This window comes from Phyllobates terribilis, unplaced genomic scaffold, assembly GCF_046119375.1.
Source record: "Phyllobates terribilis strain yellow unplaced genomic scaffold, ASM4611937v1 Scaffold_3__8_contigs__length_932513732, whole genome shotgun sequence".
In the NCBI taxonomy this organism is placed as follows: domain Eukaryota; kingdom Metazoa; phylum Chordata; class Amphibia; order Anura; family Dendrobatidae; genus Phyllobates; species Phyllobates terribilis.
The window spans coordinates 905,337,639-905,362,945 of record NW_027362763.1 but is presented as its reverse complement, the minus strand read 5'-3'; the positions used below and the strand labels follow the sequence as shown (position 1 = coordinate 905,362,945).

General features: G+C 46.2%; 1 protein-coding gene across 1 annotated transcript in view; it reads left to right on the top strand.

Moving 5' to 3' along the window:
• SLC22A2 (solute carrier family 22 member 2) overlaps positions 1 to 25,307 on the top strand; it is a 263,194-nt gene that overhangs the window by 51,572 nt on the left and 186,315 nt on the right. The window contains exon 5 of the mRNA XM_073672754.1: positions 21,004 to 21,118. Coding sequence (XP_073528855.1) covers positions 21,004 to 21,118 — 115 coding nt within the window. The remainder of the gene's footprint in view (positions 1 to 21,003; positions 21,119 to 25,307) is intronic.

Below are 25,307 nucleotides of genomic sequence, written 5' to 3'. Positions count from 1 at the left end.
CATTTCCTCCTAATTTTTGGCAGCTTTTGCTTGGAAGGCATAAGCAAAGACTACGGGAGACCGACTCCCCAATAATGGGAATAATGTTTGTAATATGCTGTACTGCATGGCTCTTTTAAGGGGCATTGTAAGTTTCTCCGTCCTAATTTTTGCCAGCTTTTGCTTGGAAGGCATAAGCAAAGACTGTGGGAGACCCACCCCCCAATAATGGGAATAATATTTTTAAGATGCTGTACTGTATGGCTCTTGTAAGGGGCATTAAAACCGTCTTTTTAAGCTACTGCGACCTCCACGTCTCTTCCGAGGGGCATTAAAACCGTCTTGTTAAGCTACTGGGACCTCCACGTTTCTTCCAAGAGGCATTAAAACCGTCTTGTTAAGCTACTGTGACCTCCACGTCTCTTCCGAGGGGCATTAAAACCGTCTTGTTAAGCTACTGTGACCTCCACCACTTTTCCAAAGAGCATTAAAACCATCTTGTTAAGCTACTGCGACCTCCACGTCTCTTCCGAGGGGCATTAAAACCATCTCGTTAAGCTACTGTGACCTCCACCACTTTTCCAAGGGGCATTAAAACCATCTTGTTAAGCTGCTGTGACCTCCACCGCTTTTCCAAGGGGCATTAAAACCATCTTGTTAAGCTACTGCAACCTCCACGACTCTTCCAACGGGCATTGCATTTCCTCCTAATTTTAGTCAGCTTTTGCATTTCAATGCATAGGCGAACACTAAGGGAGACCCACTCCCCAATAATGGGAGTAATGTTTTTAAGATGCTGTACTGTATGGCTCTTGTAAGGGGCATTAAAACCATCTTGTTAAGCTACTGCGACCTCCACCACTTTTCCAAGGGACATTCAAACTGTTTTGTTAAGCTACTGTGACCTCCACGTCTCTTCTGAGGGGCATTAAAACCGTCTTGTTAAGCTACTGTGACCTCCACCACTTTTCCAAGGGGCATTCAAACCATCTTGTTAAGCTACTGTGACCTCCACCACTTTTCCAAGGAGCATTAAAACCGTCTTGTTAAGCTACTACGACCTCCACAACTCTTCCAACGGGCATTGCGTTTCCTTCTAATTTTAGTCAGCTTTTGCATTTCAATGCATAGGCGAACACTAAGGGAGACCCACTCCCCAATAATGGGTAGAAGGTTTTTAGTACGCTGTAATCCACGTCTGTTTCAAGGGGCATTGCAGTTCCTCATAATTTTTGGAAAGCCTTCCATTCACTGCTTAGGCCAACAGTGCACAGGAGACCCAGTTGCTATAAATGGAAAAAATGGTTTAGTTAAGGCCCTTTGACCTCCATGTCACTTCCAAGGGGCATTGGAGTGCCTCTAAATTTTTGGTAGGCATTGCACTCACTGTATGCCCTATAACTGTGTAGCCGAACCGCTCCTTTTGGTACAGAAACATATCCTACAAAACATGTGTGGTTGACTAGCCTGATATTGATGTGAATGGTCCCTGTTCCTCCTGCTCTTTCTCCTTTGCCACCACCTCATCCATCATTTATCACCTGAAGCTTTGTTTTAACGGGAGTCATAGAATTGGGATAGTAGCAGGAAAACATCCAGCAATCCTCGGAGGAGGTAGGATATGCGCCAAAACGCTGACCACCTCAGGCCTAGCCCCTACTACATACATGCGCTTGCATTAAAAGAAAACAAAGCAGATGCTAACTTCTATCATCATCATCATGCTCCTCACCTTGGCACTCTCAACTCCCCTGATGGAGAAGCCAGGGCCCACCGGAGGAGTCTGGTTCTCTGGTGGGCTTGTCCAATGCTGCCCTAAATCAGGCCAGGCTAAGAAAAGTGTGTGGGAAGGTGACAGGAGAAATAGGGGCGGCTGGGGACCGTTTATGGACACCCGGCCACCGGGCGGCTGGGGGATTGAGTATGGATACCAGGCCGCCGAAGCAGACATGAGGTAGTGGCCAGCTTCGGCTTCCTCCAAACTAAAAGGCCCCATTTCAAGTGCAAGCTAGCAATATGGCATTGCAGCCTGGGGGTGGGTGGGTGGCAGGCTGCACACTTACGCTTGCAATAAAACAAAAGAAACCAGATGCTAACTTCTATCATCACCATCATGCTCCTCACCTTGGCACTCTCATCTCCCCTGATGGAGAAGCCAGGGCCCACCGGAGGAGTCTGGTTCTCTGGTGGGCTCATCCAATGCTGCCCTAAAGCAGGCCAGGCTAAGAAAAGTGTGTGGGAAGGTGACAGGAGAAATAGGGGCGGCTTGGGACCGTTTATGGACACTCGGCCATCCCCAGGTGTCTGGGGACCGAGTATGGACACCCGGCCGCCCCCTGGTGGCTGGGGACCGAGTGTGGACACCTGGCCGCAGGGCGGCTGGGGACTCAGTATGGATACCAGGCCGCCGAAGCAGCCATGAGGTAGTGGCCAGCTTCGGCCTACTCCAAACTAAAAGGCCCCATTTCAAGTGCAAGCTAGCAGTATGACATTGCAGCCTGGGGGTGGGTAGGTGGCAGGCTGCACACTTACGCTTGCATTAAAAGAAAACAAAGCAGATGCTAACTTCTATCATCGTAATCATGCTCCTTACCTTGGCACTCTCAACTCCCCTGATGGAGAAGCCAGGGCCCACCGTAGGAGTCTGGTTCTCTGGTGGGCTCTTCCAATGCCGCCCTAAAGCAGGCCAGGCTAAGAAAAATGTGTGGGAAGGTGACAGGAGAAATAGGGGTGGCTGAGGACCGTGTGTGGACACCCGGCCACCCCCTGGCGGCTGGGGACCGAGCGTGGACACCCGGCCGCCGGGCGGCTGGGGACTGAGTATGGATACCTCGCTGCCGAAGCAGCCATGAGGTAGTGGCCAGCTTCAGCCTCCTCCAAACTAAAAGGCCCCATTTCAAGTGAAAGCTAGCAGTATGGTATTGCAGCCTGCGGGTGGGTGGGTGGTTGGCTGCATATTTGCACTTGCATTGCAAGGAATGGGGGAGGTACAATTGAACACTGCCCTGGGACAAGGACTTGCACAGGGATAGTTGCAAGTCTGCATCTTCTGATGCGGCAAGGATCACTTCTGATGGGCACACTTTTAGGCAGTGACCTGGGAGTCAGAGATGCTTCCAGGGGTCTTCCCCATGCTGTTCCCATGTATTTTCAGCACTGTATGCATGTGTCACACAGCACATGGCCAGATAAGGTTATAAAATGTTAAAATGACATTTCCCGGTGAATGCATTTGTCACGGTTGAAAGCAATACAAAAGTGCAAAAACGCATGAAAAATCCTACTTGTGAACATAGCCCAAGGTGTGGAGGAGTATTTTTGTTTTTGGTCATTTATTTTACCTTATACACAAGTCTTTACCCTGGAAAGGAAATTTCTTAACATATTTCACAGGAAAACCATTTCAGTTTCGTTTTTGAACGTTTTATTGTGAGCCCGTAAAAGTGGCTTAATACCTCTGACCACATAGTTGACAGCAGTGACCTGGGGGTCAGAAATGCTTCCAGGGGCGATCCCCATGCTGCCCCCATGTCTTTTGAGCACTGTCACTATCGTTTTGGGCACTTTTTAGGTTTTCTACAGACTGCTGGGGGTGCCACCGCAAAAATGCTCGGGTCTCCCATAGACTAACATTGGGCTCGTTGCTCAGGTCGAGCTCCCGAGTATCACGGTGAGCTCGGCCCGAGCTCCGAGCACCCGAGCATTTTAGTGCTCGCTCAACACTAATAGTAGGCTATGGTAGACATCAATATGTGTAGTGGGCTGTGTGGGATATTGTGGCGCCCTGTTCCGCACAGGAACCACAGAACCCAGTAAGGTGCATGGATGGACTTCTCCACAAGAGGCCCTCCCACATTCACACACCTCCACCCTACCACCTCAGACCACCAGAGGGAGCTCGTTAGGGAGATATATAGGGAGGGTGGAGCCAGGCAGCTTAGTTAGTTGTTGGAGAGCGTGCTGACACTGAGAGCAGCGAAGACGCAGCTCGTCTGCTGCTGCCATAGTGAGGGCCCTGAGTGTGGCCGACGGCAAAGAGGAAAGGAGAGAGGAGTTGAAGGGGGAAGAGGAGCGTACCAGGCTCACCCCGAGATATATACCGGACACCGGGTCCGCGCCTACCGGGCCCCTTTATAACCAGTAGGGACCAACGGACACCAGGAGGACTACAAGTCCCAGGTCAACTAACTCTGACTACAGTACCAGGGCTAGGAGTCACGGAGGCCCCAGCGTCCAGGGAGAGTGATCTCCAAGAGAAGGCCCTACCACCAGGTCAGCAGGTGCAAGAGAGAGAGACAGTAATTAAGCCAGGCCTAGCTCCATACAGGTCAGAAGCTTAGCAAGTGGAAGCAACGGATCAGGAGGCCCTATACCCGCTCACTGGGGAGAGTCCAGATGTGCACCCTGCCTACTGAGTACCCTGGACCGTACCGGCATCTACACCAGTAAAGGTACCGAAGCGAACCCCCGTGTGAGTGTATGTCATTTCTTCCTGGACCGTCCTGGCCACCTCTCCCCTGCACCACCATCCATTACCTCATGTGCCCTGAGGCCCGCTCCACCTGTGAGGAGCCGTTCCATCATAAGCTGCCCTAACATCTGCCATCTCAGCAGCGGCGGCTTCCTTTAGCTGCATTCCACAGGTGGCGTCACGAACACTATCCCAAAAATCCCCTTTAAATAATTCCCCTTTTTGGTGACCTCCCTGGGCCACGGACCGGGCCAGCCACCGTGATATCCCCCACCGGCATCCATAGGCCTGGCTGCCGAGTACCCCACGGCTCTTGGGGGCGAGTCAATATCATATTGCATAAGGGGAATTATGGGTAGCGATCGTACTGTGCGTGAGAGGCTGTTGGGGCCATTATACTGTGTATGAGGAGATCTGTTGCCCATCATTCTGTATATGGGAAGCTGTGAGGGCCATCATACTGCATATGGGGTGCTATGAAGGCCATTTTATTGCATGTGAGGAGCTGGGGGGGCCAACATATTGTGTATATTGGGCTGTGAGGGCCATCATACTGCATATGGGGTCTTTGATTGCAATAATTCTCAATTTGAGGCGCTATGGAGCTATCATCCTGTGTATACGGGGATGTGAGGGCCATGACACTAAGTATGGGGGGACTGTGGTTGCTATCATACTGCTATTGGGGAGCTGTGATGGCCATCATACTGTGTATGGGGTGTTGAGTGGGCTATCATACTGTGCATAGGGGGGCTGTGATGGCCCTCATACTATGCACAGGGTGCTGTGATGACCATCATTCTGCATAGGGGGGGGGCTGTGATGGCTATGTGTAGACATGGCCCTGTCCCATGAGATGTGTTGCTGCCATCAATTTCTAAAAGAGATAATTTTTTTTAATGAAATGGAAAAATGTCTAATTTTTAACTTCTGATGTTCTATATCCTATTGTGAATAAAATAAGATTTCCAAATCATTGCATTCTTGTTTTCTTTAAATTTTACACAGCCTCATAACTTATTTGAAATTGGGATTGTATTTAAACTAAGAGTTTGGTGGTGCACTCCATTCATTATGTAGAGTGTAGAGGTAGATCTATGGCGTTATTGTTGGTAATATCAGTGCATAGTGTGATCTGTAGAAGTATGGTAATATTTTTTGTACACTGTATAGTGGTAACAGTGGTGGTCATCATGTAGGAATATTATTTCAGCCTTCTAAACTAGTAATTTTGGTAATGTTGGTCTTTGTTTAGTGTGTTTTAGTGCTTAGGTAGTATTCACTCCTGGTATAGCAGCAACAATGGTGTATGATTATATATATGTATATATATATATATATATATATATACAGTACAGACCAAAAGTTTGGACACACCTTCTCATTTAAAGATTTTTCTGTATTTTATGACTATGAAAATTGTACATTCACACTGAAGGCAACAAAACTATGAAATAACACATGTGGAATTATACACTTAACAAAAAAGTGTGAAACAACTGAAAATATGTCTTATATTCTAGGTTCTTCAAAGTAGCCACCTTTTGCTTTGATGACTGCTTTGCACACTCTTGGCATTCTCTTGATGAGCTTCAAGAGGTAGTCACCGGAAATGGTCTTCCACCAATCTTGAAGGAGTTCCCAGAGATGCTTAGCACTTGTTGGCCCTTTTGCCTTCACTCTGCGGTCCAGCTCACCCCAAACCATCTCGATTGGGTTCAGGTCTGGTGACTGTGGAGGCCAGGTCATCTGGCGTAGCACCCCATCACTCTCCTTCTTGGTCAAATAGCCCTTACACAGCCTGGAGGTGCGTTTGGGGTCATTGTCCTGTTGAAAAATAAATGATGGTCTAACTAAACGCAAACCGGATAGAATAGCATGCCGCTGCAAGATACTGTGGTAGCCATGCTGGTTCAGTATGCCTTCAATTTTGAATAAATCCCCAACAGTGTCACCAGCAAAGCACCCCCACACCATCACACCTCCTCCATGCTTCACGGTGGGAACCAAGCATGTAGAGTCCATCCGTTCACCTTTTCTGCGTCGCACAAAGACACGGTGGTTGGAACCAAAGATCTCAAATTTGGACTCATCAGACCAAAGCACAGATTTCCACTGGTCTAATGTCCATTCCTTGTGTTCTTTAGCCCAACAAGTCTCTTCTGCTTATTGCCTGTCCTTAGCAGTGGGTTTCTAGCAGCTATTTTACCATGAAGGCCTGCTGCACAAAGTCTCCTCTTAACAGTTGTTGAAGAGATGTGTCTGCTGCTAGAACTCTGTGTGGCATTGACCTGGTCTCTAATCTGAGCTACTGTTAACCTTTGATTTCTGAGGCTGGTGACTCGGATAAACTTATCCTCAGAAGCAGAGGTGACTCTTGTTCTTCCTTTCCTGGGGCGGTCCTCATGTGAGCCAGTTTCTTTGCAGCGCTTGATGGTTTTTGCAACTGCACTTGGGGACACTTTCAAAGTTTGCCCAATTTTTCGGACTGACTGACCTTCATTTCTTAAAGTAATGATTGCCACTCATTTTTCTTTACTTAGCTGCTTTTTTCTTGACAAAATACAAATTCTAACAATCTATTCAGTAGGACTATCAGCTGTGTATCTGTGGCACCCTGCTGTGCACAGGTACCACAGGACCCAGGGTGCATGGACGGACTTCTCCACAAGAGGCCCTCATTACATAGAAACACCTCCACCCTTCCACCTCACACCACCAGAGGGAGCCCGTCAGGGATATATATATGGAAGGTGGAGTCAGGCAGCTCAGTTAGTAGTCAGACAGAGAGAGAGTCTGAGAGCGTGCTGACGCTGAGAGCAGCGAAGACGCAGCGCATCTGCTGCTGAGTTCTGAGGGCCCCGAGTGTGGCCGAAGGCAAGAGGAGAAAGGAGAGAGGAGTTGAGGGGGCAGAGGAGCATCATAGGCTCATCCAAGTATACAAACCGGACACCGGGTCCGCGCCTACAGGGTCCCTTTATACCTAGTAGGGACCACCGGCATTCCAGGAGGACTACAAGTCCCTGGCAGACCTGAAGCTAGACCCACACAGGACCAGGAACCACAAGACCCCAGCGTTACCAGGGATAGTGGTTGCCAGCAGAAGGTCCTACTACCGAGCGACAGGTGAAGGAACAGCACGACACATAAGCTAGGCCCAGTTGCAGTCTGGCCATGAGCATACAGAGAGGCAGACACGGACCAGGAGGCCTTATACCCGCTCACTGGGGAGAAGTCCTGAAGTGCACTCATCCTACTGAGTACCCTGGACCATACCTGACATCCGCACCAGTAAAGGTATTGAAGCGAATCCCCTGTCTCTGTCAGTTACTCCTGCTGCACCATCCGCCTGCACTACAAGTCCCAGCATCACCACCCACCAAACTCCACACTGCCCCGGGGGCCCGATCCACCTGTTGGGAGCAGAAACAACTCAGCTGCCATCCATCCCATCACCCCCCGGAGGTCTGCAGCAGCGATGGTAATCCTTACCAGATACCACAGGTGGCGTCACAAAATATTTACTTTATCTTTATTTTCTATCCAAGTTACAATCCCCCTTTTTGGTTGACCGCCCTGGACCACGGACCGGGCCAGCCACTGTGACATATCCCCCCTCCAGCATCCATAGGCCCGGCTGCCGAGTACCCCATTGCCCTGGGGGCGCGTCATATCCACCAGACTTCTGCACAACACAACTGGTGGTTCCAACACCATTTATAAGGCAAGAAATCCCACTTATTAAACCTGACAGGGCACACCTGTGAAGTGAAAACCATTTCCGGTGACTACCTCTTGAAGCTTATCAAGAGAATGCCAAGAGTGTGCAAAGCAGTCATCAAAGCAAAACGTGGCTACTTTGAAGAACCTAGAATATAAGACATATTTTCAGTTGTTTCACACTTTTTTGTTAAGTATATAATTCCACATGTGTTAATTCATAGTTTTGATGCCTTCAGTGTGAATGTACAATTTTCATAGTCATGAAAATACAGAAAAATCTTTAAATGAGAAGGTGTGTCCAAACTTTTAGTCTGTACTGTATATATATATATAATGACATATAGCACTGTTGCTGTTATAGCATGAATGATTATATATATACTAGCTATTGAACCCGTTCTACACCCGGGTGGTGAGCATTTTTATTGGTATATGGTCTCCCATGCTGGTATGTGCTGCCCCCCTCCTGGTATTTGTGCTTCCCCCAACCTGTCCCCACCATCCTATCCTAGTATGCATGGCACCCCTCATCCCCATCCTGGTATGCATGGCACCCCTCATCCCTATCCTGGTATGCATGGCACCCCTCATCCCTATCCTGGTATGCATGGCACCCCTCATCCCCAATCCAGGTATGCATGGCATCCCTCACCCCCAATCCTGGTATGTGTGGTACTCCTCATCCCAAATCCTGGTATGCATGCCACCCCTCATCCCCAATCCTGGTATGCATGGCAGCCCTCATCCCCAATCCTGGTATGCATGGCTCCCTCATCCCCAATCCTGGTATGGATGGCTCCCTCATCACCAATCCAGGTATGCATGGCACCCCTCATTCCCAATCCTGGTATGCATGGTACCCCTCATCCCCAAACCTGGTATGCATGGCTCCCTCATCCCCAATCCTGGTATGCATGGCTCCCTCATCCCCAATCCTGGTATGCATGGCTCCCTCATCCCCAATTTTGGTATGCATGGCTCCCTCATCCCCAATCCTGGTATGCATGGCTCCCTCACCCCCATCCTGGTATGTGTGGTACTCCTCATCCCCAATCCTGGTATGCATGCCACCCCTCATCCCCAATCATGGTATGCATGGCACCCCTCATCCCCAATCCTGGTATGCATGGCTCCCTCATCCCCAATCCTGGTATGCATGGCTCCCTCATCCCCAATCCTGGTATGCATTGCACCCCTCATTGCCAATCCTGGTATGCATAGCACCCCTCATTCCCAATCCTGGTATGTATGGTACCCCTCATCCCCAAACCTGGTATGCATGGTACCCCTCATCCCCAATCCTGATATGCATGGCTCCCTCATCCCCAATCCTGGTATGCATGGATCCCTCATCCCCAATCCTGGTATGCATTGCTCCCTTATCCCCAATCCTGGTATGCATGGCTCCTTCACCCCCATCCTGGTATGCATGGCACTCCTCATCCCCATTCTGGTTTGCATGGGCCCCTCATCCCCAATCCTGGTATACATGGTACCCCTCATCCCTATCCTGGTATGCATGGCTCCTCATCCGAATCCTGGTATGCATGGCCCCCCCACATCCCTATCCTGGTATGCATGGCCTCCTCATCCCCAATCCTGGTATGCATGGCTCCCTCATCCCAAATCCTGGTATGCATGGCTCCCTCATCTCCAATCCTGGTATGCATGGCACCCCTCATCCCCTATCCTGGTATGCATTGCACCCCTCATCCCCAATCCTGGTATGCATGGCACCCCTCATCCCCAATCCTGGTATGCATGGCACCCCTCATCCCCAATCCTGGTATGCATGGCACCCCTCATCCCCAATCCTGGTATGCATGGCCTCCTCATCCCCAATCCTGGTATGCATGGCTCCCTCATCCCAAATCCTGGTATGCATGGCTCCCTCATCTCCAATCCTGGTATGCATGGCACCCCTCATCCCCTATCCTGGTATGCATTGCACCCCTCATCCCCAATCCTGGTATGCATGGCACCCCTCATCCCCAATCCTGGTATGCATGGCACCCCTCATCCCCAATCCTGGTATGCATGGCACCCCTCATCCCCAATCCTGGTATGCATGGCACCCCTCATCCCCAATCCTGGTATGCATGGCACCCTTCATCCCCAATCCTGGTATGCATGGCACCCCTCATCCCCAATCCTGGTATGCATGGCACCCCTCATCCCCAATCCTGGTATGCATGGCACCCCTCATCCCCAATCCTGGTATGCGTGGCACCCCTCATCCTCAATCCTGGTATGTGTGGCACCCCTCATTCCAAATCTGGTATACATTGCACCCCTAAACCCAATCCTGATATGCATGGCCCCCTCATCCCAAATTTGGTATACATGGCACCCCTCATCCCAATCCTGGTATGTATGGTACCCAATCCCTCATCCTGGTATGCATGGCACCACTCATCACCCAATCCTGGTATGCATGGCACCCCTCATCCCCAATCCTGGTATGCATGGCTCCTTCACCCCCATCCTGGTATGCATGGCACTCCTCATCCCTATCCTGGTTTGCATGGGCCCCTCATCCCCAATCCTGGTATACATGGTACCCCTCATCCCTATCCTGGTATACATAGTACCCCTCATCCCTATCCTGGTATGCATGGCTCCTCATCCGAATCCTGGTATGCATGGCCCCCCCACATCCCTATCCTGGTATGCATGGCCTCCTCATCCCCAATCCTGGTATGCATGGCTCCCTCATCCCAAATCCTGGTATGCATGGATCCCTCATCTCCAATTCTGGTATGCATGACACCCCTCTTCCCAATCCTGGTATGCATGGCACCCCTCATCCCCTATCCTGGTATGCATTGCACCCCTCATCCCCAATCCTGGTATGCATGGCACCCCTCATCTCCAATCCTGGTATGCATGGCACCCCTCATCCCCAATCCTGGTATGCATGGCACCCCTCATCCCCAATCCTGGTATGTATGGCACCCCTCATCCCCAATCCTGGTATGCATGGCACCCCTCATCCCCAATCCTGGTATATATGGCACCCCTCATCCCCAATACTGGTATGCGTGGCATCCCTCATCCTGAATCCTGGTATGCATGGCACCCCTCATTCCAAATCTGGTATACATTGCACCCCTAAACCCAATCCTGATATGCATGGCCCCCTCATCCCAAATTTGGTATACATGGCACCCCTCATCCCAATCCTGGTATGTATGGTACCCAATCACTCATCCTGGTATGCATGGCACCACTCATCCCCCAATCCTGGTATACATGGCACCCCTCATCCCCAATCCTGGTATGCATGGCTCCTTCACCCCCATCCTGGTATGCATGGCACTCCTCATCCCTATCCTGGTTTGCATGGGCCCCTCATCCCCAATCCTGGTATACATGGTACCCCTCATCCCTATCCTGGTATACATAGTACCCCTCATCCCTATCCTGGTATGCATGGCTCCTCATCCGAATCCTGGTATGCATGGCCCCCCCACATCCCTATCCTGGTATGCATGGCCTCCTCATCCCCAATCCTGGTATGCATGGCTCCCTCATCCCAAATCCTGGTATGCATGGCTCCCTCATCTCCAATTCTGGTATGCATGACACCCCTCTTCCCAATCCTGGTATGCATGGCACCCCTCATCCCCTATCCTGGTATGCATTGCACCCCTCATCCCCAATCCTGGAATGCATGGCACCCTTCATCCCCAATCCTGGTATGCATGGCACCCCTCATCCCCAATCCTGGTATGCATGGCACCCCTCATCCCCTATCCTGGTATGCATGGTACCCCTCATCCCCATCCTGGTATGCATGGCACCCCTCATCCCCAATCCTGGTATGCATGGCATCCCTCATCCCCAATCCTGGTATGCATGGCACCCCTCATCCCCCATCCTGGTATGCATGGCACCACTCATCCCCAATCCTGGTATGCGTGGCACCCCTCATCCTCAATCCTGGTATGTGTGGCACCCCTCATTCCAAATCTGGTATACATTGCACCCCTAAACCCAATCCTGATATGCATGGCCCCCTCATCCCAAATTTGGTATACATGGCACCCCTCATCCCAATCCTGGTATGTATGGTACCCAATCCCTCATCCTGGTATGCATGGCACCACTCATCCCCCAATCCTGGTATGCATGGCAACCCTCATCCCCAATCCTGGTATGCATGGCACCCCTCATCCCCAATCCTAGTATGCATGGCACCCCTCATCCCCTATCCTGATATGCATGGCACCCCTCATCCCCAATCCTGGTATGCATGGCTCCCCTCATCCCCAATTCTGGTATGCATGGCACCCCTCATCCCCAATCCTGATATGCATGGCACCCCTCATCCCCAATCCTGGTATGCATGGCACCCCTCATCCCCAATCCTGGTATGCGTGGCACCCCTCATCCTCAATCCTGGTATGTGTGGCACCCCTCATTCCAAATCTGGTATACATTGCACCCCTAAACCCAATCCTGATATGCATGGCCTCCTCATCACAAATTTGGTATACATGGCACCCCTCATCCCAATCCTGGTATGTATGGTACCCAATCCCTCATCCTGGTATGCATGGCACCACTCATCCCCCAATCCTGGTATGCATGCACCCCATTCCTCATCCTGGTATGTATGGTACCCCTCATCCCTATCCTGGTATGTATGGTACCCCTCATCCTGGTATGCATGGCACCCCATCTCTCATCCTGGTATGCATGGTACCCCTCATCCCCTAATCCTGGTATGTATGGCCTCCTCATCCCCCAATCCTGGTATGCATGGCACCCAATCCCTCATCTCAGTATTCATGGCACCACTCATCCTTATCCTGGTATGCATGGCACCCTATCCCTTATCCTGGTATGCATGGTACCCCTCATCCGTATTCTGGTATGCATCATACCCCTCATCCTGGTATGCATGGCGCCCTATCCCTCATCCTGGTATGCATGGTACCCCTCATCCCTATTCTGGTATGCATGGCACCCCTCATACCCCAATCCTGGTATGCATGGTCCCCTCACCCCCCAATCCTGGTATGCATGGTCCCCTCACCCCCCAATCCTGGTATGCATGGTCCCCTCACCCCCCAATCCTAGTATGTGTGGTACCCCTTATCCTGGTATGCATGGACCCCTCACCCCTCAATCCTGGTATATATGGCACCCCTAATAACTTTAACGCTGCACACACATACAAAAAAATAAACACTTATACTCACCTTTCTTCCCTGTGCGCCAGCGCTGCTGTGTCCTTTTCTGCCGGAGGCCGGGGGAGAAGTATGGCATCGGAGTACGCATGTGCCCATACCGCGCTGTCCAGTGCCATTTTGCTGAAGACACACTGCAAATGTGTCTTCAGTAAAATGACACCAGATAGCGCTATGCGCATGCGCTGACTTCGACGCCTTCACTCCTACCCCGGTCTCTGGCGAAGAGAGGCGCCGCAGCAACGCTCCTCCCAGTCAGGTAAGTATGTAAGTATGGCGCCAGAGATCGCGGTATGCGTTCAGTGTCTATGCATACCGTGATCTCCGGCGCCATGCACTCCTCTTACCTGTGTAACGGCTCCATGCATTCTCCTGTCTGGAGCCAGACTGCGCAAGCGTGTTGTGCTTGAACAGTCTATAAAGGCTTCAGACAGAGACACGCATCCCCAGTTATATTATAGATGGGAAGACGTGTACTTTGGGACTTGGACCCCTGATTTATTAAGCCGATAGAATGCCCAGGTATTAGTTTATTTTAATTCTGTGCCCATCACAAAGGGAGAATGGGGGGGCATTATAGCAAGGAGGCAAAATGTTGACCTTATTCTAAGGAGGCACAATATTAGTGTTTTTATAACGAGGCACAATGGGGGATCATTGTAGGGAAGCACAGTTATAAGGAGGCTCAGGGTCATTATTATTATAAGAGGTTTCGGGGTGGTTATTATTAAAGACAGTACAGGAGAAATATTAGTATAAGAAGGCACATAGAGGTTATTACTGTCTAGGGGCACAGAGAGGTTGTTATTGTGTGGGGCCCAAAAAGGAGGGTACGATTACTATACAGAACACAGAGTAGGCTGTCTAGGGAATTGGTTATAGCACTGGATGATTTGTGTAGATGTGAAAGGAATGTGAGGAGGTTGCTAGAAAAAGGTAAGCCAAAGATGTCTCTTTTGCAGGGATTAGTTATAAATGGAAGAAGTTGTCATAGGGGTCTGGGACAAATGGAAAAGGAAAATAAATTACTATAGTGAGTATCTGTACAATATACACTTATGATTTGCATAACACTGGTGTAGAACTCTTATTACTTTTATGTAGTCACTGTATGGTGGTAAGATCAGTTTTAGTGGTTTTGGTTAATAATAAGTATGGTGGTATTATCAAATCTATATTTGCTGGTAATATTTGGTGGACTAGTGGTATTATTTGTCTAATATATTGCAATATTGATGCTAATATTGATCTTGGCTCAGTCATGTTTTTTAAAATAGTTATATACTCCCTGAGTACATTTTTTGTAGTGTACATACTGTTATGATTCGGATTTGCTTGCCATCTCCAGCAGTCGTCACGTGTTTGCAAGTATGCGATTTGCAGTCATGTGCTGACCAGAGTCTAAGCCTGTTTGCTTAATAGATTATTGAGCGACAAGTCTGAGACTCTAGTCAGCATGTGACAGCAGGTATGAAAATCTCATACTTGCAGTGATATAACAATTGGTGATATTTACACTTCGTTAGGATTTGTCAGGCTGTACTTAAAGAAAATCTACTCATGGCTGTACAACCTTTTTCATGGTCAGAATGATGGCAATCATTGCGTATGTGTATTATTTAATATCATATAGTCATATTATTGGTAATATAGGTCTTATTGGTAATATAGGTCTTGTAGTAAATCATGATTTCCTCCAGGCAGGGTAATATTTGTAATAGATCCTCATCTGATGAAGAATAGGTGGCTGTATGGACATGTGTGCTTTCAAAAGCCAGGCCTGAATTTCAATCCTTGTCCGCCCCTGCATAAGTAGGTGACCTGTTTTATCTAATGCACCACTCCGTTTTTTTTATTGCATCCCTGAAGTCGTGCTTTAAAAGTAAGTCCCCCGCCCCCTGTCTGATATTCACCTGCCGCCGCCTTCCGCTGTTTCCAGGGTTGAACAGGTCGGTCTCTGGCAAAAATTGACCTGCTCACAGCTCCAGTATTTCATGGAGCTGCGCAGAGGTCACTTTTTAATACAAGTCTTCAAGAGCCTATTTCTGGCTTTCATAGACTGGTATTGAGAGCTTATGATGTAGCTTCTCACTTCCGGCCAGTCAGAAGCTACTGTCACAAGATAGCACGAGGGGACCGGAGCAGTGCCGAAAAAACTGTGAAGACGACGGAGGGTGAGTATATGACCGAGGCAGGGGACTTAGATTTAAAGCGCCACTCCAGCACTGAAAAAGAATGCTGGAGTGGTGCTTTAAAGGGATTTAACAGTCTGATTTTCACAACACGTTAGTGGAAATATATCATGGCATGAATAAAAGGAAATTTCTGAGGACCTTGAAAGAAGAATTATTACTGTGTATAATGCTGAAAAAGGTTGAAACACCATCTATAAACAGTAGGGACTCTAGCAATCCACTTTCAGACAGATTATGTACAAATGGAGGAAATTCAAGTCCATTATTAACCTCCCTTAGAACAACAAAGATCACACCAATATCCATGTATATACACTGGGTACAGAAAGTATTCAGACCCCTTTAAATTTTTCACTCTTTGTTTCATTGCAGCCATTTTGTAAATTCTAAAAAGTTCTTTTTTTTTTCTCATTAAAGTACACTCTACACCCCATCTTGACTGAAAAAAAAACAGAAATGTAGAAATTTTTGCAAATTTATTAAAAAGGAAAAACTGAAATATCACATGTTCATAAGTATTCAGACCCTTTGCTCAGTATTGAGTAGAAGCACTCTTTTGAGCTAGTACAGCCATGAGTCTACTTGGGAATGATGCAACAAGTTTTTCACACCTGGATTTGGGGATCCTCTGATATTCTTCCTTGCAGACCCTCTCCAGTTCCGTCAGCTTGGATGGTGAACATTGGTGGACAGCCATTTTCAGGTCTCTCCAGAGATGCTCAATTGGGTTTAGGTCAGGGCTCTGGCTGGGCCAGTGAAGAATGGTCACAGAGTTGTTCTGAAGCCACTCCTTTGTTATTTTAGCTGTGTGCTTAGGGTCATTGTCTTGTTGGAAGGTGAACCTTCGGCCAAGTCTGAGGTCCAGAGCACTCTGGAAGAAGTTTTCATCCAGGATATCTCTGTACTTGACCACATTCATGTTTCCTTCAATTGCAACCAGTCGTCCTGTCCCTGCAGCTTAAAAACACCCCCATAGCATGATGCTGCCACCACCATGTTTCATTGTTTGGATTGTATTGGGCAGGTGATGAGCAGTGCCTGGCTTTCTCCACACATACCGCTTAGAATTATCACCAAAAAGTTCTATCTTCGTCTCATCAGACCAGAGAATCTTATGAGTCCTTCATGTGTTTTTGAGCAAACTCTATGCGGGCTTTCATATGTCTTGCACTGAGGACAGGCTTCCGTTGGGCCAATTAATTAATTTTGCGTAATTGCGGCGTATTCGCCATCATTGACTTGCATTGAATTGCATAATAGCCGCATGACTACATGTACACATGCGTTTATTCTGCGATTCAATGTGCGGATGGTACCCGGGTCTGGAGAAGAGGAGACTCTCCTCCAGACCCGGGTACCATAGTACCTGTAAAAAAAAGAATTTCAAATAAAAAATAAACATTATACTCACCTTCAGATGGCCCGCGGTCTTCTCTCCAGTGCATCCTGGCTCCACGGCGGCTCGCGATGGTGGAAAAGGACCTTCCATAACGTCATTTAGTCATGCGACAGGTCACGCGACTGCTGACGTCTGCGGTCGCGTGACCCGTCACATGACTAAATGACATTATGGAAGGTCCTTTTACACCACCGTGAGCCGCCCAAGACACCGGATGCACCGGAAAAGGAGACCGGGGGCAATCGGAAGGTGAGTATAATGTTTTTTTTTTAAATTTTTTATCATTTTTATTCTTTTTTAACTATTAACTTGGTTACACTATATAAATCCATGCCGGTTGCATGGATTTATATAGTGTGACCAAGTTGTCAAGCACTTTTTGAAGTGATGCTAAAATCGCTTGGAAAAGCGGTTGAAAACCCACATGCGCAAATGTGTGACATACGCTTGTCCCTGGCAGAAAAAACGCATGTACAATCCGCATGCGTTTTTTCTGCCAGGGAGATGCAGAAACGCTCAGGAAAAATCCGGAGCATTTCGGCATCGTGGGCACATAGCCTAAATATGAGTGACTGAGCAAAGGGTCTGAATACTTATGACCATGTGATATTTCAGTTTCTCTTTTTTAATAAATTTGCAAAAATTTCTACATTTCTGTTTTTTCCAGTCAAGATGGGGTGCAGAGTGTACTTTTTTATAGCTCTGTTGTATAATGTAGGGGGGTTCAGTCAGCTGAACTGTCAGAGAAAGGGTGCTCTAGACTGTGTGGCTTGCCTACAGTGTTCCGAGCACCTCATTTCTCATTTACATAACATAAAATTGTATACCCAAAACTAGCCAGATTAATGACATGGCACACGGCATCATTTGCAACTCTGTTAATGATATCGGCATCCTCAGGACGCCGGTACTGGTAACAGCTGTGGCTCCATCACTTACTGCGGAGCCTGCTGGTGGCTGATGCCACCTAGGTGACTTCGGTGGCGCAATGACGTCACTGCATGGCACCACTGACATCCACTGCAGGACACAATAAAATAGGAAGCAACAGCTGTAGTGTACTGTGCGGTTGTATTACGTGAGTATAATTTTTTTATGTTTTCTTTGTGGGCTGTGGTGCCCATAATACTGAAGAGGACTATCAAACAGTATTGGGGCTGCAGGTGGGACCATCATACTGTATGGGGGATGTAAAGGGGTTCATCATACTATACAAGGGCTGTTGGGGACCATCATATTTTATTGGGGCTGTGAGGGGGACCATCATACTGTATTGGGGCTGTGTGGGGACCATCATACTGTATTGGCCTCGTTCTGATGCTCCTTAGACTTACATTGTAAAAGCAACTTCCGGGTCACACATAGAGTTAGCCGGCTTGTCACAATTGCAGTAATGTCACTGAGAAACAAGGCAGAACAGAGCTGGTTCCTGGAAAATGCGGTGGGAGGTGAGTATATTAATACACTCACACAACATTACATCCATATATGCACGCATTTAATAAAAAATATAGATGGGAGTGCTTTTTTAATAACCAGCATGGAGGTATTATCACTACTGTATATACTGGTGTTATTGGTCTGTTATATTGCCACGTTATTATTATTATTAAATATTATATAGTGGTGTTATTGGAAATATAGGTAGTAGTCAGGGCTGTGGAGTCGGTAAGCCACGTCTCCGACTCCGACTCCTCAATTTCCCTGACTCCGGCTCCAACTCCCGACTCCACAGCACTGCATTACTACTGAGCATGTACATAAGGTGCAGCACAAATTCATCTCAACTAAAAACCTAGATTCTTAGATCAGGAACAGAACAGACATTTAGAGGACATTTCACAACTTTCCCAAATTCTTATGAAAAAATTTACAGCACATACTGCATTGAACTACTGTACCCAATTTATTATATATTTTAGGAGTCAGAGTCAATCCATTTTAAACCAACTCCGACTCTACCCAAATGGACACCGACTCTAACTCAGACCCCCAAGACTCTGACTTCGAGTCCACAGCCCTGGAGGTAGTCTTGATTTCCTGCAGGCAGGGTAATTTAAGTAATAGAGACCCCGAATCTGTTCAAGGGGTGCTTTCAAATGCGACTGACATAGATTTTGGTTTTCACAAAGTTTGCTGCTTCAGTGTTTTTAGATCTTTTAGTTAGATGTTTCAATTGTTACGGAAGTAAAATTATAAGTATTTCATTTATTTTTAATCCTTTATTGACAAATATATCAAGTTTCATACAAACACACAACATTTACACTGTTGACCCTTATTTTTCAAAACTTTTGCTGTTTGCCCTGGCATGTTGGATATCAACTTTTGGGCAAAATTCTGACTGATGACAGCCCATTCTTATCTAATCAGTGCTTGGTGTTTATCACAATTTCTGTGTTTTTACTTGTCCACCCGTTTTTTGAGGATTGACCACAGTTTCTCAATGAGATTGAGCCACTGTGTTATCATTTTTTCCTTGTGACATGGTATCAATTAAGATGGAAAAAGCATGTTCATCACCACATTGCTCCTGGAGAAGTTGCTCTTGCAAGATGCTTAGATACCATTCTTTATTCATAGCAGTGTTCTTAGGCAAAATTGTGGGTGAGCAAACTTCCTTGGATGAAAAGCAAGCCCGCACATGAATGAACTCAGGGTGTTTTACTGTTGACATGACAGAGGACTCGTGGTATTGCTCTACTCTTCTTCTCTGGACAATAATTCATCCAGATCAACACAGAAAATAACTTTAGCCCAGGCATCTGAAATCCAATCCCAGTACTTCCTGCAGAGTTTCAGTATGTTCTTGATGTTGTTTTTGGAGTGAAGTGGCTTCTTTACTGCCCACCAGGCCAGCCTCCAAAAGTCTTTACCTCACTATGCATGGAGATGCACTGCCATTCCTGAGCAAGCTCTGCACTGGTGTTGAACCAATGCCATAGCTGAATCCTCTTTAGGAGAGGGTCTTGTAACTTGCTGGACTTGGTAGGCTGCCCTAAAGACTTCTTCACAGAAATTGAACCTCTCTCTTTGAAGTCCTCGATGATCCAATATAAGGTTGATTTATGGTCAATCTTAGAAACAGCAATGTCTTTGCCTGTAAAGCCATTTTGATGGAAACCAATGATGACTGTAGGTGTTTCCTTGGATTTAATAATAGTTAACAGAAGGTAGCAATTTCAAGCACCAGCCTCTTTTTAAAGCAACCAGTCTGCTCTTATAATTCAATCAGCATGATAGAGTGATATCACCTGCCTTGTCCTCGAAAACACTTTTTCCTGAGCTAATGAGAAAATCACTGAAGTAATGTCAATAATTTTTTTTTTGTGCTTTATTTATTTATTTTACTCACTTATATAGCGCCATTAATTCCACAGCTTATTGGCACTGTCCCCATTGGGGCTCACAATCTAAATTCCCTATCAGTATGTCTTGGGAATGTGGGAGGAAACCGGAGAACCCGGAGTAAACCCACGCAAACACGGGAAGAACATACAAACTCCTTACAGATGTTGTTCTTGGTGTGATTTGAACCCAGGACCCCAGCGCTGCAAGGCTGCAGTGCTAACCACTGAGCCACCCTGCTGCTTAAATTATGTTAATTTTAATGGCAAGTGATGACTTTTTTAGTTATACATCTAATCGATCTTCATAACGATTAAGAGTTGCCACTGAAAACTAAAGTAGCAAACTATGTGAAAATCATGATTTGTGTCAGTCTCAATAACTTTGGCCATGTCTGTACATGCATACAAAGCTCTATAAAGTGGTGATAATCAAGCTGAACTTTGCTGAGGTTTATTATTGGTTCTAGTGATCTAGTGTAAATTGGTTTTCTAGTCTAAGAAAGAAAGGCTGCAGTCTTCTGTATTTCCCATGCGAGTGAGCGCTCACATGATTGCATGAAGAATGACAGCAGATTTTTCTTCTTAGACCGGAAAACCCTTTTAATAGCACCAGATAAATATTGTTATATCTTATATATCATACCAACTGACTCAACTTTATCCATTGACAGATATATTTCTCTTTTTATAGGTGTGTGCCAGAATCACCTCGATGGCTTATCTCTCAAAATCGTAAAACTGAAGCTAATGCAATTATTAATCAAATTGCAAAGAGAAATAAGAAAGCAGTCCCAGATGCTATACAAGTAAGTTACCATATTAAATTGTCCCTATCATTTTAAAAAAAACTGCATAAATTAAATCTAAAACATTTTTCAATATAACTTAGCAGAAAAATATACAGTGGGGCAAAAAAGTATTTAGTCAGCCACCAATTGTGCAAGTTCTCCCACTTAAAAAGATGAGAGAGGCCTGTAACTGATATAACAAATATAGTAAATTGAGAGAGAAAAGACGCAGGGCATAGGACAAGAGCCGTGCACTCACATTATTTAGAAAAATACAAAAAATCTTTATTGAACATTTAGCAGACAGAACATGTACAAAAAATATTAAAAACATTTAAAACACCCAATATACATGCTATTTCATTTTATAAAGTGTTCAGGTATAGTGCCCGACAGACCCTCTTAATGTTGCAGGACAGAAAATAAGAGCAATATATATCTAATATTATCATAGATCATAGAAAAGTTAGACAAAAACCTATCCCCCCATAGGGGTAAGTTTCAAATGAATTCTTTACTTGATAAGATAGGTTCAAACCCGGGGCACAAGAAAACAATCTATCAGAGAACACTCCCAAAACCACCCAAGGAAATCCCTTAGGTGAAGGATAAAGATGTTTCTGGGAGATTGAATAAATACCCTGTACCTATTGAAATCCCATAAGGCATATAAGTTGGGGAGAAAAGGTTTTACCTGCAAGCTGGAACACCCAACGCGTATCTCTGCTCACAGGCAGCTCGGTCAGGGGTACTTGCCTTCTGTACTCAAAAATACAGCTAAAATCTAAGGGATTAGATTACAGCTGTCTATTCAAGTCTATGGAGACAGAATGGAGGAGATGAAGGAACGATCAGAGTGAGAACAAAAAACAAAATCACTCAAAATTCTGTTGCTGATACTTTCTGGTAGGTGTTACACAACTACACTGGTCAGTATTGTTGCATAATGTCCCCATACTGCTGCTACTTCTGAACATGTGCTACTTAGAGACAAGAGAGCAGGAATTTCTTACATCTCTGTGTACTGTGTATGGGATACATCAAAGCAGCTAGTCTCCACTCACTAGCTCAGGAATAATTTAAAATTAGAGATAGAGCCTGCAAATGGGAAAACCTGAAAAATGAGTACGAGTCAGATAATGGACAAAAATTATGTTATTCATTATGTGCATACACATGACAGCTTATTATGAAAAGTTGCCTGAAAACCTGATAATATTTAAATTAATAACTTCGTCATTGGTCATATGTTATGTTATTGTTGCCAACCTACTATCAGCCTACGTTGCTTAGGTGAACTGTCTAGTTGGAATCTGATGTCTACTAGTTTTCTCTTTTAGTACTGTCAGACAGGGTATTTGGCATAATAAGTGGCTTTGTCCCAAACGCACAGTAATAACCATAAAAAAGTTCAACAATACAGTGTGTTGGTTACTACTGGTTTACCCAGAGGAGGTACTAGGTTTTCTGTCACCCGGAGCAAGAATTCAGTTTGGTGCCCCCCCCATAAACAGCTTAGGTGATTTGAATTGTCATCATGTGACTGCTTACAGTAGTGTTTAAAATAATAGCAGTCCAATATGACTAACCAGATTATTCACTGTTTTTGGTATAAATTATATTACCACAAACAATTTACCAGTTGGTGCAGTAGATTCTAAGAAAACCTACAGACTCGGAATTCATGATCTGTATGTTTTTGAGCCTGTGTATTTGAATAATTAATTGAAAGGGGGTGTGCGCAAAATAATAACAGTGTGGAGTTCAATTAGTGAGGTCAATCATTCTGTGAAGTAACAGGTGTGAATCAGGTGGCCCTTATTTAAGGATGAAGCCAGCACATGTTGTACATGCATTTCTCCTTGAAAGCCTGAGAAATATGGGTCATTCGTGACATTGTTCAGAAGAACAGCGTACTTTGATTAAAAAGTTGATTGGAGAGGGTAAAACTTATAAAGAAGTGCAGACAATGATAGGCTGTTCAGCTAAAATGATCTCCAATGCTTTAAAATGGAAAGCAAAACCAGAGAGACGTGGAAGAAAATGGAAGACTACTGTAACACAGGTGCCGGAATGCAACGCACAGAGCCACAAGGCGGGAACAGTCAGGGGTTGATATAACCACTTTATATGTATTACAACTATTCTGCAAGGGGGTTAGTAACAAGGGTAATAAACAGCAACTTGGAATAATGATAAGAAATATTTCCAGTGAATAACAGTAAAATTCTTTGCAAAAGTGTGATGCACCCAGTCGTGGGAGTCACACATGAGTTCTCTTTACATGGCCCTAGCGGGGGTCACTGGTTCTTCCCGCTAGGCTTCAAGTCTCTTCCAGATAAAGTCTATCAGATCCCATTTAGCCTCCCACGCACCAACCCGCCCCCTCCCAACCTGAAGTCCTAATTCCAACTGTCCCCGGTACCGTAGGTGAGAGTTGGAAGTGACGGCCCTGTTCATTTGCGTGATTCCTCTGCCGCTGCTGATGGTGCGTCTCTCCTGTCGCAGTGCTTTCTCGGCTTGACAGTCGACAGAGGTCTTTCACGCTTGAGTTAAGGGGGTCCAGACCTTGGCTTTTGGCAAGCAGCATCAGGTTCTGGGAACTTAGTGTGGAGCGCAAGTCCTGTCTCTGACCAACATGCGCAGGACTCGGGACACTTCTGTGAGGAGTACGGAGCTTAGCAGGCGGTGTCCGGCTCTGGTGCGACGCAGACCTCTGGCTGAGGCCTGTTGTGCTGGGCTCTGTGGTCCCTCCGGAACACGTCTGCTCCACTCTGCTGCCTGGCGCCAAATCTGCCTGTGTCTTGGCACGCTGGACTTTTATATCCAGGAAATCCTTCCTGGAGGTCACCTGATCAGGTCCGGCCTCTGAATTTGCTCCCCATTCAACTCTTCTAGCACAACTTGGGTCCGCTTGATTTCGCCTGACCAGCAGATGGCAATCTCTCCTCAGCTCTGGCACATTCTGCAAGAGTTCAGTTAAAAAGAGAAAATGTCCGCTGAAGAGGATATGCCCTTAAAATGGGTGTTTCAACAAGACAATGACCCTAAACACACCAGTAAACAAGCAAAATCTTGGTTCCAGTCGAATAAAATTGAGGTTATGTAGTGACCAGTCCAATCCCTGGACTTTAATCTGATAGAACACTTGTGGGGTGACATAAAAAATGTCGTTTCTGAGGAAAAGCCAACTAATGCCAAAAGATTGTGGGATGTAGTCAAAGCATCAAAACAGTTGACAGGTACCAGAAGTTGATTGACTCAATTCAACATAGATGTGAAGCAGTTCTAAAAAACTCTGGTTATGCAACTAAATATTAGGTTAGTGATTCACAGGAATGCTAAATCCTAAAAAGAAATGTACATATTGTAAGTTTGTAAAGACAAATGCAGACACTGCTATTTTTTTTGAACAGCCCAATGTTCATTTTTTGTTATTTTCTGCAAAGTAGTTAAAAACTATGTACATTTCTCTTTTTGTTTTGAATTAGAAAACAGTGTGCAATGTTCCCAATGCATGGAAATAAAAACTAGTATAAAGATTTTGCTCTTAACTCATGTTTTTGAACATGCTGCTATTATTTTGAACACTACTGTATATGCGATTGCACAGTTACAGTCATGTGCCAATTAACTGCTCTTCATGATTCTCGCAATGTTCAGTGAAATACTACAGCCCTTGCTTCATTGAGAGAAGCAGGAAGAGAAGCTAGTGACTGTAAGTATGAATTTCTAATATGAGTGGTCATGAGTGGAAAGCAGAGCCAAATACTGACAGTTACCATATCACACACTGTTAGGATTGAGTATGCTACATTGCTTAATTTGATAATTAAAGGGGTTGTCCTTGTTTGTGATGAAAGTCTGCAGTCACTCTATGTGAGAGGAGTGGGTGGTTATGTGACTGGGCACATTTCGAATAGACATGCGAGACCTTACTCAATACAAGTGAATTGAGTGAGGCTGCACACCTGTAGAGGGCAGGTCGCCGCATGTATGCAAATCGCATACTTGCGGTTACGTGACCTCCCGCTTCCTGGAGAATGTGGCCAGGGTGCAGTGCACACGTTGTGAGTGACTGTAGATTTTCATCACAAACCTGCATGACCCCTTTAATGCTCCTAACATAAATACAAATGTAGTAACTAATAATGATCGAATATGTTTCATTAACCCTTTCTGGTGAGCACGTTCGGGTGCTTGCCGA